General features: G+C 24.4%; 1 protein-coding gene across 1 annotated transcript; it reads right to left on the minus strand.

Moving 5' to 3' along the window:
* Positions 1–14178: 14178 nt before the first annotated feature.
* On the minus strand, positions 14179–19727 carry LOC145834457 (uncharacterized). Its single transcript, XM_082941892.1, has 5 exons — positions 19441–19727; positions 18407–18568; positions 17528–17707; positions 16576–16758; positions 14179–14711 (listed from the first exon to the last, which is right to left on the minus strand). Exons 1-5 carry the CDS (start codon positions 19715–19717, stop codon positions 14581–14583), a joined length of 933 nt encoding a protein of 310 aa, XP_082798018.1. The 5' UTR covers positions 19718–19727; the 3' UTR covers positions 14179–14580.
* Between the last annotated feature and the right edge of the window lie 335 nt (positions 19728–20062).

Raw genomic sequence — 20062 nt, forward strand, 5'->3', positions numbered from 1 at the left:
AACTTTACAGTGGGCTGGCATTTGACATTTTTGGTGACTAAAAATTTAAAACAAGGTTATATGTCCTGGAAAAGGCGTTATAAGGTATCCAAGAGGTGTGCGACTTGATAACTGAAAGGTTCTTTGTGCACCAGGTCCTTAGACCAAATAGTTTGAGTGCCTTTATTTTGTTTATCAATAAACTATAACAATTATATACATTTTGAAGAGCTGAGTTTAATCTTTTCAAACTATTTGCTTGTATATTTTCTTTAAGGTTAAAAAAAAGTTATTTTAGTTTTAATTATTTTGCATAGTAAAATGGGTCGTTAGTCAGCTAAAATATGCAAATATAAATATAGTTATTTGGTTTTTTATAAAAAAATACAATTTTAAGTAGAACTTTTATAATTATATGATGTCACCTTTCTTTAGCATACCAGTATAAAAGATTTTGGATAGCTTTAGTAACAGCCTTTAGTTATATATAATTATTTGTTGGACAGACTAAAAGTTGTCTTTGAAATTCTACTCTGCCAACCAATCAACATCAAACTGTGAGATTAATCAAATTATATAATTTTCTAAATTTTGTTAGATAAACTACTTACTCTAAAGCAGTTATTGCTAAGTTTTTTATAGATAATTTTATACAACTTCTGTAATAAATTAATTTTAGTGCACATTTTTAATATTTTTTGTAAACAGTTTTTACTCTATTTAATTTTATTTTGATTTAAAACTTGTAATTTTTCTAAAAATTGAAATTTTATTGGTTTATTATATAGATGAACTATATTAATTAAGAAAATTTTTGTTACTTGTTAATTATTTGAAGGTGCATAGTATTTAAAAGAGTATTATGAGAAATTCACCTAAACACTCTTAACATTTTAATCTAAGGCCGCTTTTTATAATAAAATAGCTATTTAGATCAAACTAGCTTGGAAGGTAGTGGGGCAACCAACTTCTGCAGGCTGCAACATTATGGTTTTAACATGTAGAGTTAAAAGGTTCACCAAATTCTGGAACAAAATACTCTTTATAAAGATAAATTTTCTAGCTTTTTTGATTCAAAACAATTTTCAAAAACTAATATCTTAATAGTGTTAAAAACAACCTTCAGAATTAATTTTTTTATGTGCTATTTTACTGATTATATGAGAAGACCTACATATACGAGTGTGAAGCTAGCTTGGTAACGTTTTTCAAGAATTCAAAAAAAAATGTATGGCATTTTAAAAACGACCATAGAATTTCAGAATACCTCGAATTTCCTCTTTTTCCATTTTAGTCTCACTTTCTCATAGCATATCTTTCTTATTATTTATTTTAAAACCAAACTTTTTTTTATGTTTATTTGAACGTTTCTTTGACTTTCAAACAAAGTAAAAGAAAAATTTTATTGGGGCTTACTTTTGAAGCAGCGGCCCTTTGAAAAAATGGTCTTTTTAGCATTATTTTTCCGTTTGCAGTAGAAATACCAAAAAAAAAAAAAATTATAACAATTTTTTTTTTTTTAATTAAAGGTCTTTATATTATCTCAAAGTTATATATAATTTTTTTTTTAATTTCAAATTAAAATAATAGATCTGGGCAAAAATATGTTTTCGTGTTTTAGCAGCACTTAGGACAACACTATTGTTTTGCCATATTGTGACAAAAATATCGAAGATATTCTCTTTTTTTTTATTTATTCTTGCTAATTAAGGTTTAATTAATAGGTTATTGTTTTATTTTTTTTCTTAACCTGTTGTACTTTGTTTAGTACGACCCCTAAAAATTTACCTTTTTATAAAATATCACTGTTTTTCATCTGATGATTATTCCACAAATAAGTCACTGATTCGACAAAAGTTTGTGACGCTAAAGAGCAAAAAAGGTTTTCTAATTTTTTAAATTATAACGAAAGCAGGGACGAAAATATGCTATAACACTAAAAAATCAAAGAAATGTTAACTAAAAATCTTAAATAACTTTATTTAAAAATACACTTGCGAATTTCGAATGTTAGAAGGATTTTAAAAATATTTGTGCGCTTTTATGCTGATTAATGAACTGATTTAAGTTATAATTTTGTTAGTTCTTTTTTTTTGTTTTTTGAATAAAAACCGATAAGTGTTATTGATTTTTTTCATAAATACTAATAAAAAACAAATTTTTAAACAAGTAATTAAAAAGGAACGTACTCTTAGTTAAAAAATTATATAAAAATCAATAGTGAATGATCTTAAATAGTTAAACTCAGAAAAAAAATAAGAAAAAAAAAAATTAAAGATATAGAATAAGACATTATAACTTAATTATTTTCACCTAAAATAATTACATTAAATATAGTTTGTATTTAAAATGAACATAAAAACATCGTTAATACGTCAAACAAATATCAACTTTTTAAATGTAAATATCAAAATTTTTTTATCAGATATTATTCTCTAACAATTTTTTTTCATTTATAAGTTAAGCTGTTTTCATGGAAAAAACTTAGCGATAACAAAAAATTTTAGTATAAATTAGGACAACAACGTTTAAAAAAAAAATTGAATTGAGGTCTTTTTACATAAAAAACAAAAAAATAAAAATCAATCAGGTTTTTCATATAAACGTACATATAATATAATTTTTTGACGAAAAAAACGCATAAGTAAATTTGTATAACAAAATAGGTGAATAAAATAGCGTGAATTATACTTGAATAAACGTAATAACTAAATAAATTCATTTGTCGATTTAGACTTTTTATTATGTTTACAAAATAGGTTCATAATTGATTATACTAACATATTTTTATTGATTTAACAATTAAGAATATATTTCAATTTATGTTCTTCATTTTAGTTTTGTTATCCTTTGTTATTATATCCTAATAAATGTTAGTCATATAATAACAAGTATATATACGTTTTTAGTTTAACTTTGAATAAATTAAAATACATAAATTTAAAAAAGCTTTATAATATTAAAACTATAAAAATTGGTAAATTTTAGTTTATGTTCTTTATTTTATTTTTATTATCCTTAGTTACTATATCCTAATTAATGTTAGTCGTATATTAACAAATGAAATTAATATTTTAATACAAATTAATGCTTTGAAATAGTTATTGAAGCTAATAAAAATATAATAGAGGTCTTTATACTAAAACATTTATAGTATATTACATTTAGTGAGAAGAACAACAAAATTATTTAATAAACCAGCCTCTTCAAATTTTGTATCATAATTAATGTTTGTCCTATGATAACAAGTATATATACTTTTTTAGTTTAGTTATAAATAAAATTCAATACATAAATTTTAAAACATAAAAAACATAAAAAAATAAAAAATTGGTAAATTTCTAGTTTATGTTCTTGGTTTTATTTTTATTATCCATATTTATTATTTCCTAATTAATGTTAGTCCTATATTAACAAGTATATACACTTTTTTAATATCAATTAATGCTTTGAAATAGTTATTGAAGCTAATAAAACTGTTATATAGGTCTTTCTTCGAGAAGTACAACAAAATTATTTAACAAACCAGCCGCTTCAAGATTTGCAAAACACAAATTATTGATTAGGGAATTTCCCATCCAGTTTCTAATGACACTTTTTTCAAATTTAAAATGTCATAGTGGCTGTATTTAACTTATCAAAAGGCATTAAAATTATTATCATTTTTCATATTATTATTACAATTAATTCAATCACAGCTGCTTTAAAATTTATTCTTATTAGTTAATTTACTTTTACTTACATTAAATTATTTAAAACATGCCATTTCAAAAAATAAAGAGAGGAAGAAAAGGAGAAAGTCCAATTGAGTTAGAGAAAATATGCAAATCCCTTATTGAAACTAAATATTTTAATAATTTAAAAACCCTTCCTGTGGGTGAATGTTATAAGCTAGTAGCCTTTAATTATTATAATTTGGATTTAAATGTACAACCCTCAAAATTAAAAATACTAATTAATAGAGTAAAATCTTTTTTATACAATAAAAATAAAGAAGTCTTTGCTGAACTCAGCAAAGACTTTGATGGTCCGAACTTAGTTATTCCTAAAAGTTTTAATATTCAATTCAAATTTCACGAAATTTTTTTGGTTAATAATATTTTTGATAAAAACTTGTGTGTAAATGTAAATAGAACTTTTTCCAAAATTAATAATTTATGTAATCTTGTAGTTTATAGTAAATATACTAAAGAATCTTATCCCTTAGCTATTATTAATTTTCATTGTTGTTATAAAGGTTGCCCAGCAACCTATAAATTTAGTTTGATTAATTCTAACTTATTATCAGATACAGATTTAGTTTTTAAAGTAGATCAAACCGGTAACATATTACATAATAAAGTATTTCAAAAACAATTTAAGAAAAAGTTAGTTCTTAAAAATTTAACAATAGAAGCTAAAAACAATTTAAGACAACAGCTGTCAGAAGCTAAAAACCCTAGCCAGGTTTATTATAGTTTGCTTGAAAAGCGTCGACTAGAGGAACTTTCAGGCAAGCATACAGAGAAAGCTAAACAAAGCGATTTCATTTCTAAACAGCAACTTTGTAGCCTTAAGAGTGACCACCTTAAAAAATCTAAGTTAGATAAGGACCCTTTTTTAGAAATAATTAAATTCAAAAAGCTACAAGAATTAAATACAATTAAATTTATAAGAGAAATATGTCACACACCTCTAAGGTTGTGTCTGGTACATCAAGATGCATTTAAATGTATCAAACAAGAAATAAAGCATAAAAAGTTTTTATCTTTGCATCTTGATTGTACTGGAAGTCTATTAAATAAATTTCAAGAAAAACAACCATTTTATTACTCTGTATGCTTGCCTAGTGTTAATGTTTCTTCCCAGGTTTGTCCTCAAGTGAGTGTGGCAGATGCCATACTCACTGACCATTCAACGCATTCTATAAAAACTTGGCTAGGGAAATTCTTACAATTACTTGATTTAAATTTACGAAGTTCCCACCTCGTTCAAAAAATCGAGGTGGACTTCTCATGGGCCTTTGTACATGCCTCAACTGAGATTTTCAATAAATGTGACCTTAAGTCATATTTACAAAGATCATTTGAGGTATGTACAAAGGTCAAAGAAGTTTCTGATTTTTCGTTTTTTACTATAATACACTTATGTAGTAGCCATTTAATAAAATCCATATCAACTAATCTAAGTAAGGTAACCAAAAAAAAAATTATTAAAAATAAATTTTTATTTTGTTTTGCAAGGCTACAAAATTGCACTGATTTAGTAAATGCCAAAAAATTTTATTACCATGTAGCAGTTGTTTTTCTTTCAGAATTTGAATCTAAACATTTTTTAGAAAGTTTAAATGAAATAAATAAGCAAATTAATAATCCAACATTAAATTTAAATGACTTAAAAATTGATATTGATAGTACAACTGTTGAAAATAACAATTTTTATTCAAATTTTGAGGTAGGGTTGTGCAAAGGGTCACCTTTTTATTATTATTTCCAGTCAGTGCATTTTGTGGCTGAGCAGACAGCTAAAATACATAGCAATGGTAAACGTAATATTTTATACTGCCCATCAATTTTTAATTTTATGTTATACAAGTATATGCCAATTTTTTCACTATGGTCGGGTGTACACATGGTTAATATAAATAAAACCAGAGACACCAACGGCCATGTGGAAAATTGGTTTAGAGTAATTAAACATTCCATTTTTGAAAACAAACGGTACAACCTAAAAAATTTTATTGAAATTCTATATAATGCCTTAACTACACGTTTATATGAAAGGCTAGCCTTTTATAATGATTACATGCAGGAGTCAACGTCTGTAAGAAAAAGAAAAATAACAAAAGTTATTCGATCAAGACCGTTGGATGAACAAACTTGTTTATCCATTGTTCAGGAAAACTGGAGCAAAAAGCGATGTGTGACTCCTGCATTAAAGCCTATTAAAACTAAGTATTATATAGCTCCAAAAACTAAACCGGTTTATCAAAAACTAGAGTTGGACAAAAATTTCTTTGATTGCATTCACAATGACCATAATTATTGTGCTAACAGGAATTACAGCAAACAGTTTTACAATGTAATTAAAATTTATAATAATAGCCTGAAAAAATTAGATAGTGAAATAATTAGGACAATAGGTTCCTATTGTCCTAAAGGTAAAGATATAAAAACACTACAAGGGGAACAGTGGTTAAATGACGAAATTATAAACTCATATTTTCAATTAATTGTTAAGAATAATGTTAAATATACTGCTGTTATATTTATTATTATAATTATATGTTTATAAAATTGTTAACAAACTTTGTTGTATGCACATGACTAAGTTGTCTAAATGGTGATATAACACCATTAGAGTCTTATTCAGGAGTATGCTAACAAATAAATCAAGCTTGACAAGTATGATAACCAAATAATAAATACTTATGTCTATAATTTTATAAAGGCCATAGGCTGGAGGGGGGAATAAACATATTTTTTGATAAAAATTAATTTGGGCATATATCATAGCTTTGAGTATAAACGGCAAGTAAATTTCATGTAATTTTAGGTTTTGTAATAAAATTTATTTAAATTGTGGTTGTGATGTGACAAAACAAAATGTTTGTACTCTAACAATGTTTTACATAAAAAAACAAAGTTATGAACACAATGAATCCTGAATTATCTAGTAATCTAACCAAAAAAAAATATATCTCATTTTAAATCTTAAGGTCAAAGGGGGAGAGGTATTATTTAGTCTCGATATTGGTCATAAATCATTAGTCTTTTAGAAAGTATTACCAGTGTAACAAACTAATGTAAACTAATAGAATAATTTTTCATGGATTTAATTATTTTAACTTTTAACAATTACAACCAAAGTCCATTTTTAATTTAATAGGATGATGTCCACAATATCAAGCCTAAATTAAATTGTATTTGATTTATTTTTTTAATCTTGCACCAATATAGACCTGAAATTTTATTATATTTGATAATTTGTTTTATAACTTACAACTAGAATCTGTCATTAGCAAATAATTGGGAAATTACCTAATTAGCGACTTATTTGTGGAATAATCAGCAGAAAAACACTGAAATTTTATAAAAAGGTTAACTTTTAGGGGTCGTACTAAACAAAGTACAACAGGTTAAGAAAAAAAATAAAACAATAACCTATTAATTAAACCTTAATTAGCAAGAATAAATAAAAAAAAAGAGAATATCTTTGATATTTTTCTCTCAATAAGGCAAAACAATATTGTTGTCCTAAGTGCTGCTAAAACACAAAAACATATTTTTGCCCAGATCTTTCATTTTAAGTTGAAATTTAAAAAAAAATTATATATAACTTTGAGATAATATAAAGACCTTTAATTAAAAAAAAAAAAATTGTTATAATTTTTTTTTTTTTTGGTATTTCTACTGCAAACGGAAAAATAATGCTAAAAAGACCATTTTTTCAAAGGGCCGCTGCTTCAAAAGTAAGCCCCAATAAAATTTTTCTTTTACTTTGTTTGAAAGTCAAAGAAACGTTCAACTAAACATAAAAAAAAGTTTGGTTTTAAAATAAATAATAAGAAAGATATGCTATGAGAAAGTGAGACTAAAATGGAAAAAGAGAAAAATTGAGGTATTCTGAAAATCTATGGTCGTATTTTAAAAATAGTATATTATAGCATTTGTTAGCAACATGAGCACATGTTACTTTCTGTACGTTTTATAAATTTAACATTTGGTAATTTCAAAATGTATGCATATTCAGTAACAAACGTTTTTGTTCTAAAACAGGAGACTGCAAACTACCGTCAGCGGGCCACATACAACTGAACTGACTAAGCTTAAATATCGGATCCATGGAAATTTGTTTAGCTTAAATTTATTGAACAAAACTTTAAGTGACACATAAAAATTCGCTTATTTTAAAAGTTTTTAAAACAAACTTGAATAAACAATAGAGTTGAGCTTTTTAATGATCATTTTTCAAAAATTTACTATAATAAAGCGTTTAAATTTTCAGCAAAATTTTCCAAAAGCGACCTGTGAATATTTTTTTCTTACCCATCTGGCTCGCGTAAATTATTTTCTAACAAAACTGGTACATTAAAAATATAAACCTTCCGACCGATTTTATAAAACAAACTTAGTTTTAATTCTATTTTAATGTTTAATTCATATTATAAACTAAAATTACAAATGCGGTACACTACTTTAAATAAAAACAAATTAAGACATAAATGTAGACATGCACAATGATGATTTTTAGTATAAAAAGAATTACCGTAAGTAATTGTCATCTAAATACTTTAATAGAAATAATTTTAATATTAAAAAAAAAAGAAAACAACTTAAAGATAAAAATAACAGTTTTAGTTTTTACAATTAATGCATAACTTTAATCGTTAAAAAAAGAATAGTATAATGTACAACCTGATGTTTTTTTACTTTAAAAAATCAGTATGCCTTAAAGGCTGACTTTTGTCTTTGCATAATGCTTAAAGCAAAAACTGCAAAACCATTCTAAACCTCAAATTTACTTTAAAATCAGTAGTTTTCTTAAGCTTTTTAACAATTAAAACTAGTATCATTATACGTTTTTGGTTTTTGTAGAATATGTTGATAAAAATTCTATAAAATTGTTAGTGCAAGAGCAAATTTTTGTAAATGACATTTATTAAAAATGTTTTGATAAACAATCAAAATACTATTATTTTGTTAATTATTACTATTATATTTCTTTGGACGAAAAAAATGAAGCTCAAAATATTGGTCCCAGGTCCTGGTGTACAATAAATCTTTTCGGTTATCGAGTTGCACACCACGGATACCTTTTATACCTTTTCCAGACTCCAGGACAGTAAATTAAGACTTTTTCTTAACTTTTTCAGCATGTGTTTCAAAAAAAATAAAACTTATAAAATATTTTACCCCTTCTTAATAACTTCTGAATTTTGTACCGAATTTTAACTTTTAAGCTCGAAAAGTATATAATTAAAGTTTACTTAAACCAAAATTCCAAAAGCTGTGTCATAAAACTAAAACATTCTACGATAATAATATTTAAAAGTGTATATCTCCAGCAGTAGAATATTAGTACATAGGTGTTTATGTTTTATGCTTATCGCAATCTAAATTTAAAAAAGAAACAATAAATAGGTTTTATTTTATTCTGTTTACAGAGTTTACGGTCATTAATTATTAAATGCTGAAATATTTTAGATTCAAGTTTGATTTCATTCTAACAGCCTTATTTTTGGTATATAACTTTAGAATCTATAAAAGTGTAAGACTTAAATCTTGAATTTTTTAATTTTTAGACTAGTAATATCTACTTGAAAATACTTTTTATCAATAACTTATAATTTCAATACTTTTTTCTATATAAAAATAAAAAAAACTAAGGTATTCGTTTACTTTATTTTTAATTTAACCAATATGTATTTCGACCATCATCAACAAAACTGAGATGTTTTGCGCCATCAATAATAAATGATAAACTTCACCACACGACCAACGACAACAGCATTCGAGACAACCTCAAAAAAAACTTTGTTTTTGTACTCAGGAATCCCTTGAATTGATCATTTTAGTATATTTTTTTTCATTAAGAGATCTTAATAGTGTAATTTACTAAAACTAAGTCGCAGCCACTAGCCAGCAATGGTATTTTGTATAGAGTTCGGCTCGCCAACGAAAAACTTTGCCCGACCATATATTGTATATAAAGACAAAAAAGTACATAACATATTTGTGTTGTACGCTAGGTATAATCTAAATATTTATCGTGAAAAAATTTAAACGGGCAGAAGAATTTTACTACTTAATGATAAAACATATTTTATATTATTTGAATAATAAGTCTTAAAATTAAAACAGTTTTTTAAACACGAAAAAAGAAATGCTCAAAAATGTGATCTAAGGAAATGGTGTAAAAAAGACTTTTCAGTCATAAAGTCATACACCACAAACTAATATCAACTTTTTAGAGTTAAAAATAATAACTTTAAAACTTCAAGGAAAGAAAATCATACAATAAAAAAATTTAATTAGTTACAACTTTACATAAAAAGGCATTTAAATAGTGAACAAAAAATTTCCAAAAAATATGAACGCAGCTATTTTAACTTACTAGAATTTTCAAACAACATATAAGAAAAATAAGTAAGTAATCATCAAAGTGACTTTATATCAGAGATTTTTATTTTTAATGCATATTATCTTCAAAAAAATTTTATTCAACTGATAAAATTCTTTTTTATAACGAGTTCTTAAGGTTTTAATAATAGAACTGTTTGTTTTAATTTTATTTGAGGTTTTACAAATATTATGACTAAATTAAAATTATGCATATAAAATTAAAAGGTTTTAGATCTAAATTAATTTGGGACTTTACTTTGAACTTCGACAGACAAAAACTATGATAGTAAATATTAAAATTTTTTAGTTTCAATCTTGTTATATACCAATAAAGTAATTCGAATATCCGACAAAATTCATTATAATTGCTTAATTCATCAATAATAAGTGCATTAAACTAAATAAAATTACTATAAATATATTGCAGGTCTTTCACAAAAAGAAAAAAAAAATTGTAAATATAATTTAATTGTTCCAAAACATTTTCAAAATCTAGCTAATAAATATTTAAAGCTTGAAAATCGAAAGTTAATGTTATATAAAAACTTTAAGCAATAGTTCTAACTAAAAAAATCAAAAATAAGTTATTGGTCATGAGAAGTTTTAAAAAACTTTTAACACATACTTTCTAAATTAAACGCTGTAAAAGTTTTACTCGTTTTATTAACATTTTTTAAGCCTTTTACAAATTGAAATTATCTATCTGTTTATTTATTGCCTTATAATCTTGACAAGTATAGTTTTAAGTTTATTTTATTCTTAAAGTGAGCAAACTAATATTAGTTGATTTTTCTAATCTAAAAGTTATATAAAAGTTGTTTTTTATATACATTCGTCCTAAGTTAGAATACAATAACACAATCTGGTCTATATACTTTTAAAAATATATTTACCATACAAAATTTCTTCAGAGAAAAGTTACTAGAGTAGTTTTAACCGCTGCAATATCTCTTATACATCTTACCTTGATAGACTAACAAAACTTAATATTAAATCATTTAAATTTAGAAGACTTTTTTTTAAATTAATTAACGGCTAAACTACAACTAATTTACAATCCATACTTGAAGCTTAGACAAAAACAAGTATTTTCTGAGAGGAAGTAACAAAAGACTTACATGCAGACATCATTTTAATAATGATATTTGGCATATTTTTTTTTGTCTTTTAGTTGAAATTTTAAACAAGCATCTAAATAAATTAGTTTCTTGCAATTTCAATAATTTTGATTAAAGTTATTAGAAAAATTTAAATATTTATCAGTAAAACTTATAAATAAGTTGTTTTATTTTTCATCATTTAATTTTTAAATTTGGTTTAGTCTATAGCTTGATATAATTTGTCCGCAGCGCCTTTCCCTTATAAATAATTCATTTTTCAATTTTACCCACAAATGGTCGCTTTAGTACTTTGTGCTTAAGCACGCTTGTTTGATATCACAATGGCGGTTTTTCGCAACTATCCCTGCCTGATAAGACTCAATTAGGACGAAACCGGTCGTAGAATTGTCTCGGATGCTGTTGTAATTGATCTTGCGGTAAAGTTCATTGTTCATTATCGATGGCATAAAAAATCTCAACTTTGTTGATGATGGCCGAAATAAATACTGGCTAAAACCGATCAAACGAGCGCAGACTATAATCTCACAATAAGCTGACAATGTCTGACACGTTGGGCTGTGAATGATTTAGCTGTGTGATTTTTTGAACTTTACCCACAAACGGTCGCTTCAGAACTTTGTACTTAAGCCCGCTTGTTTGAGATCACAATGGCGGTTTTTCGCAACTATTCCTGCCTGATGAGTCTCAATTAGGACGAAACCGGTCGTAGGATTGTCTCGGATGCTGTTGTTGTTGATCTTACGGTAAAGTTCATCGTTTATTACTTTATAATATAACAAGTCCTTTTTCAATATAATCGGTAAATATTTTTTGGTATGTTTATTGTTAATGTGCTTCGGGTTTTGACAAAGTTTGTGGTTAGTCAATACATTCAAATTTTTGACATTTGATGCTTTGTAAAATTTTTATGTGTTAATTTTTTTTAAATGTTAATCTATATATTTCTAATTTATTTAAGCTTCCTTTCTTCTGACAATAAAATTTTTATATGTTATATTTTCTTTTTGTGTTTACCTTATCTGTCTTTCAGTTGAAGTGTTTGATGCCTGGGTCCATCGTAGGATAGAAAACTTACAACAACAAAAAATCTTACCTTCATAAAACAAGCATGATCAAAAAATATATTAGTAGATATGATTGATATGTTTAAAAAGTTAAGTTTTAGCATTATTAGATATAATAATAAATTAAAACTGTTGTATTAAGTACAATTTAAGGAAAAAATAAAAGTTAAATAAAATATTTTTTTATCTAGATATTATGCATAGTTTTGTGTGGTCAATTTAAACTAGTAAATGCAGTAATTTTTTAGTATTGCTAACATGTATAAAGTATTGTACTGTTTTCTCAACTTTGTATATTTATTTAGTTAATTATTGATGAAAGATTTGAGGAACAATCTTAAGGTGCACATTATTTAATTTTATTAGTAGCCTTTTTAAATATTTTGAGTGAATAACAAAATCTTTAATGGGTAACTCATGATAAAAACTATTGGCTAAAAATAAAACTTCAGCTTTTTAGTAATAAAACTTCAAAATATATATACAGCTAAAAACTCATTACACTAGTCTAATCAGTACATACAATTTAGTTGTACTGTACTTGGCTTACAATCTGCTCTTTTATCGTAAACCTTTTATCCGGATTTCAATTAGTTTTTACTTTACCTTGTTTACAACGTATTTCAAAGCAGAAACATTTATATCAATGAATCATAAACAAAAGTGAAACATTTTTGATAATTTTTTTTTTAATTATAAGTATATTAAAAAGATGTTTACAATTACTTGATTTACTTTAATAACTATAAAAAACGACTATTTTATATCAGACTTTAATTTTATTACGATAAAATAAAAATTATTCTATAAAAAGTGTACTATAGGTAAAAAGATGTAAGTTTAATAATAAAAAAAGTAATGTTACAAAAAGCAATAATAATAACAGGTTGCAAAGAAAATTTCAGCTACAAAAATGAACAACTACAATTGTACGTCTGTGCAAATTAGTAGGAATGCAATTTTAGCTCAATGTAGTATAAAAACGCAAATTAATAAAGCTTCATATGTATAGTAGATAATGATAAACAAATTTCATATGGCTTCTATAGAATTTAAGTTAATAAAACATTATGTAAACTGCAGTTAAATGGCTGTAAAAAACCTTTTTTGAGTCCAAGTGTAAAACTTTCGCATAAAATGCAACATTTAAGGTTTTTTAGTTATTAAATAATTAAGCAGCAAAAAAAAAAACATAATTGGCTGTATAACGGTTATTTAAGCTTTTTGTTCGTTTTAAATGGGTTACAGAAAATAATACATAGAAACATATACAATGTTTTAAAGATAAAATAAGTGAAGTACCAAAAAAGCTCAATAAAATAAAAATATTTATAATTGCTAAAAAAAGTTAACTTCTATAGATTTAGCATTTCATTACAAACTTACTTTTAAGGATAACAAATAAAATATAGTATAAGGACATTGATAATAATATTGCTAAATAAGTTATTGAACTAAATATTAGTAATAAAAGAAACGCATAAAACATATGTATACATTAAAGATTTTATTTATGCTAAGTAAAAAGACTACAAACATAATCAAATAACAATAAGAATGACCACTGATTTAAAATCCAAACTAAAGTAACTTTAAAGTTATTTATAAGTATTTGAAAATCATTAAAATTTTTACTGCTATGTTTTTTATAACAAAAAATTTCAATTATTAAAACAATGCTTATAGATAGTCTATAGATTTATAACAACATAAACTTAGGTTTACAGAGTTGCTAAGTGTTTTTGGAAAATTTTATCCAAATTCCAAAATTTCCTCTAGGTTTTCAAAAGTACACGTTTTCAGGTCTATTTTTAGTTTAAATTAAAGTTTAAGGTAAAAAACTGAGTTAAATAGTATAAAAACATTGAAAAGATACTGTAAAACTACTTTAAATGTGTTTTTTAATTAAAAAAAATGATGACGACAATTTTTTTTATCAATACGATACATTTTTTGTGTCAAATCGAAATTTTATTAATTAACAATGTAAACATTGTTTAAAATTCCAGGTTTTTTTTTTAATTTTCTAATTCCAGGTTTTTTAGCCTAAATTGTCAAATTCCAGGTTCTAAGGCTTTTTGACAAGCCTGGGTTTAATTAAATATAAGTATAAACTACAACTTGTATAGTTATTGTTAATAATGTTATGAATAAATAAGATTACACCTACACTTAAAATATGAGTTGTCTTTTTAGTTAGAAAACTTATCAAATATTGCATAGAAAAATATTTTGTTTATATGCTTCAAAACTGTAAATAAATTTGTACCACTAGATCATTCACAAAAAAGTTTGGGTTCAAAAACAATCAAGTTATTTAGGCAGCATTTGTTTAGTTTGCAGTTTGTATTTTCCGTAGGCATATGCACAGCTTCCCAGAAAATTCAGCGTTTGTCCGAAAACAAAGGGGGCAGTGAAAACGACTCCACCGAATGTGAACATTCCTATGTACAAATGAACTATTAGTACTTGTTAATTAATTTTTAAGATTTTAAACACAGGTGTATTATAACCTATAAAAAGCTTATGATATTTTAAGAAAATAAAATTTTAATAAAATAAACAATATTTAAGTTAATAACTGTTAAAATTTTATATATTAAAATTTTTACAATTTCTAGACGAAAATTATTTATAAAAAAAATATATTTAAAAACTCTCAATTTTTATTTTATTCATAGTCTTGTTTAAAACTAATTTATGAGCAAAAAAAAAACTCATTTAATAAGAAGCGCTTAACTATAAACCTAAAATTTATAAAGATTTCAGTCATACATGTTCGTAGAATATTTTTATAAATATTTACTTAAGCACTTAAAATTACCTAGAAAATGTAGTTTCTCCTCATAAATTTACAAGATAGTTTAAAAAGCATAAAAGTACCGAAAAAATATAAACGGAACGACAATATATATGAACTTTACTAGTAAAAAATAATTTTTCAATAGATGAAAAAAAAGCAGGAATTTAGTGGACATAAAAAAAAAAAAATAAACTAGATTTACCACACCATATCGAACTATATAGAAGTTGTTAAATAAATATATAAGATAAAATATGTAACCATGAGTGATAGTAAATTGTAGAGATAAGAAAACGAAAATTTTTAATTGTTTATACCTTCTAACGACTAACTCTAACTTTTTTTACTACAATGAAAACGTTACATTTCACACTGCTACAATAAACAAACACAAGTAAGTAGATAACACATATTTATTGTTTACTTTTGAAAACATTATCAAAAACTTTTATATTTTTTTTTTATGTAAAACTATTTAGAACAAGTTAAAACTTGTATTAAAGTTAAATTGAACAAATTAATCAAAAATCAAAATTTAATTAGAAGTTATAACAAAAAAAACTTATTTGTTTGCTTTTTAAACAAAATAAAACACTGGATAAAAAATTATATCAGATAAAATTATCAAATAATGCATACTTAAGTAATTCAAATATATTTAATAAAGTAAACTAACTAAAGAGTACAATCAAATTGCTCTTTTACTTCGTTCAACTATAATCAAATATATTTTAACTGTATTTAATTTTTTTGATATTATGAGTATAATTATTAACGATAGAAACAATTTATAGTAGCAAATACTTGAAACACCATCAAAATAAATTTTCAAATGAAATACAAACCAATGAAAAACTTTTTCAAAGCGTTTCTGATTGGTTTGAAAGTATGTATAAGTAAACCAATATAAACCAGATAACATTTATTTCAAAGCTTTCGTTTTATTCTAACAAATGATTCATTTTTGAAGCCAAATTTAATCGAAAAATTTGTAATAAAACGAAAGCTTTAAAATAAATATCATTTGGTTTATATTTCATTTGACAGTCTGTCCTCAAGCTTTTATAAGTATTTGCTACAATAAATTAATAAAGTAAAATATGTCTGAACCTGGTTTTGCGAAACTTGATCTTATAGAAATCTTTATAGCGTAAGTATTTGTGATTATTTTTGTGTAATCAAAGATAAATAAATATCATACAAATTTAAAACTCGTTGATAAAATATAAGTCAATATAATTACATTTACTATAATATAACTATATAAAATATAAATTTACTTGAGATTGTTTAAAATTTATAAATCAATAATAAAAAAAGTATAGTTAAAGAACTCATAATTTTGGTCTAACTCTTTTATAGTGCAAATACGCAAATCAAAACAGACTAATAAGTTTTGACAGCAAAAACTTAGTCAGCTTAACCCATTTGATTTGATTTTAATTAAACATAGTTTCGAATAAAATTTTACCTTTATAATAACTTTTTAGTAAACTAAGTCATACCAATAATGGTTGTGGCAACGCTTTTTATGACGCCAACGCATGTAGTAGTCAATGCAGAGTTGACAGTTGTGCAGAGGAACATTGAGTAGTTGAGGAAGCAGCCCGACACTACGACAAGTATGAGCGCTGGTATCAGCCGGCTGTCACTCAAGTAATTCACTTGCAGTATCTCATCAGATTGCACTTTAAAAGTTTTCTTATTATTTATCACAAATCTAGCAAGCTTAGTGTCAAATCACTGAAATTAATATTTAGGCAACTGAACGTTAGAAAATATCTCATGCGTTACAATAAATAATTTTTTTTATGTTGTTTGTGAAGTAGATAATATTTATTAAACATACTATTAAAACGTTTTTCTTAAAATTAAATTAGTAAATACGTAACAGATACTAGTTTCAATTTAGTTTTGAAGCTACAAGTTAAAAAAAGGTTTTATATAAGAAATTCTAAAAAAATATATAATCAAAAAAATTTTTAAAAATTAAAAAACAATTTGAGGCAATAAAAATAATGACACTTTATTTTCAAGTCAACATTTTATTAACTTTATAAGTTTAATTTTTCATAGTGATGCCCACAATAGAATTAAAAATTAAAGAATTTAAAGAATGTATATAGTTTTAGTAAAGTTGTCTTTTTTATTTAACACAGTTTTGTACAACTTACCAATGAATAAGTAAAATTCAGAATAAATTTTAAGTGTTGTATTTTTAGCTATCCATGATAAAAATATTCAGTTTACTAATCTTATAAAAATTTATGAAAACTAAATTAAATCATTGTTTAAACATTTAAAGCAAAAACTATAAAAAAACAGCACTTTTAATTATAAAAACTTTAGCTTAATTTGATTACATTTCAAATAAAAACTAATTATAACTATTAATTATTTTTTAATGGATTTGGTTTAAGCTCATCAGTAAGCAAATTAATTGAAACAAACACTAACTCCAGCAAACGAGCGCCATGATAGGGATACAGTTTATGGAGTTTATGTACAGTAAATCATTTGTAGAGAACAAACGCTCAGTGCCATTGTACTGCACCATTGTGAGATTGCACGCCATTAGAAACACACTAATGCTACCAAACACATAAGCTGTCATGTCAAAAGCGAGGTCACCATAAGCTGTTGTAACATTATTGAGATTTTTGATCATCTAATTAAAGGATTTTTAGCTTAGTTAAGTATTTAAAATTATTTTTCAAATAAAGCTAAACTTTGTTCAGTTCAAAGGCTAATAATGAAGCTTTGAAACAAGTTGAATTTTTATAAGCGTTCTCTGCATTTTGCTTGCCAAGAGAAACAGACAACTTTTTATGCAATTTGTTAATACTTAAATTTTAAATAACTGTTCAGATAGTACAAACTTATGATCTATAACTTACTAAAATATAAATAAATCTATTTGTAACAAGGTATATTATGATAATAAATATTCTAATATTTGATAATTTTAGGCAGATTTTTGTTCTAATTTTTAATGTGACCTCAAAATGAAATTATTCCTTAATTAAAAATCACTTTTATAAGTTTAATAAAAAAAGAAATAACAATTTCAAAGTTTAGCAAACAAGTTTTCAAGCTCCTTTCAAGTTGTCAATACACTTGTACAATAAGTTTTAAAATTTCAAGCAAATTACAGTTATTGGATCAAATAAAACAAAAAGGTGTTTGGTTTGGTAGGTTAAAAATGGCTTATCTGTTTAAACAATTTTTAGATGTTAATCATATATTTACATCAATAAAAATAAACAGCTTTAATTAAAAAAATGCTCTTACATTTAAGAAAATATACTCTAAATTTTATTTTAACTACCAATCTACCTGCAATAAAAGCACCACAAGTAACAACTAATATAGATGTGAGAACTAGCGTAGTTGGTTTTTTTCCAAAAACAAAGTAACCAAGTATCATAGTTGCAAATGGACTACATCTTCTTAATGCATTGTACATTGGTACATTCATTCCATTTAAAGCAAATAAAGCTAGAAAATAAAGTAATCAATCTAATTACCTGTTTTTTAAACTACAATTTGAAAACAAAATTACTTCATGTTTAATGATATGTACTTATTTATACTCATATTTATTTATACTTTAGTCATCAAAAAAAATATCAGAATTTTAACAATATTTACTTAAAATACTTCTTTTTAGTTTTTTATTTAGAACAATGAAAAGTAGTATTTTTTAAAGTTAAACAAAAAAGACATAAAAATAAAAAAATCTTTAAACTTAATAAAAAAAATTTGTGTTCAATAATATTTTTTTGTCAATAACACTTTTTAATATATGATTCTTTTTGATTGTTATCTTAAAAAACAAAATACCCTCAAAATATCTGGCTTCTATTTTTTTCTTAATTGATCTATAAGAACTATATGAAAAGTAATTCTTAATTTTTTTTACTGTTTTGCTTAGTCTAGGGGTGGGCAAAATTTTGAAAAGATTGAAAAGTAAAGTGAAATCTGATTATTTTTTCAAAAAATCACTTGAAAAGTATTTTGTTGGACATATTGGTATAACATGGTTTCACTGAAGAATTAAAAACTAATACTTTAAATCACAAATTTCTTAAACATGTTTTTGTATTTGGCCAACAGAAATATATATATTTTTTAACACTTACATTTTTAAACATTTATTTCAACGATTACTATAAAACACTAAAAAAATACACTAATAGTTCAAATTATAAACTTGAACATCAGAGCAAAAGTTATTTTTTTGTAAATACCTTGACCCTCTTTTATTTTAAACTTAATTTTCCTTTAAAATTAAACAAAGTAACTATAGTATATAAAAAATACGTCAATTAAAAAAAACTACACTAAACCAATAGTTTTTGAAGACTCACCTATAGCTGTGTTTGCTGAATACAAAACACTTTGTAATGCAACGGTTTTTGCATTTTTGTAATCATAACTATTGAGATTGATATAACCCATCATCTTGAGAAGTCGCAGTCCACAAGCCAACATAACTAGTTGCAGGAGCATCATGACTGATGGAAAAGGGTAATCTAGAGAAGTCATGACATATTTATTGATAAAATTCATTGAGCCTGAACAAAATCCATAAAAAACAGCAGAGAAAATCATAAGTCGAAGTGAAGAGGCATTTTTTTCATACATTTTCAATTGGTTTAAACAAAAATCTGAAATATTAGTTAATACAAACAAAAATAAATTTTATCTATATTAAAAAATATAAGACATTACCACGGATTAATTTTATAGCTTGTATAAAACATATTTTTATCATATACTCTCATTTCCTTTTTAAAATAGTTTTAAAAAAAATAACATCATAGGTATAAAATTATAAGAAGTAAAAGTGTGAAAAACTTTAAATTTGGTAAAAATTAATTGTATTAGAAAAACTTTTTTGGTCATAAAGCTAGGCTCAACTTATTTTACATAACTTTTATTTAAATTTAAATACTTTAAACAAAAAAAAAATATATAAGGGCTGCTTTA

This window comes from Thalia democratica, chromosome 4 (genome assembly GCF_965202585.1).
Source record: "Thalia democratica chromosome 4, ktThaDemo2.hap1.1, whole genome shotgun sequence".
Classification (NCBI taxonomy): Eukaryota; Metazoa; Chordata; class Thaliacea; order Salpida; family Salpidae; genus Thalia; species Thalia democratica.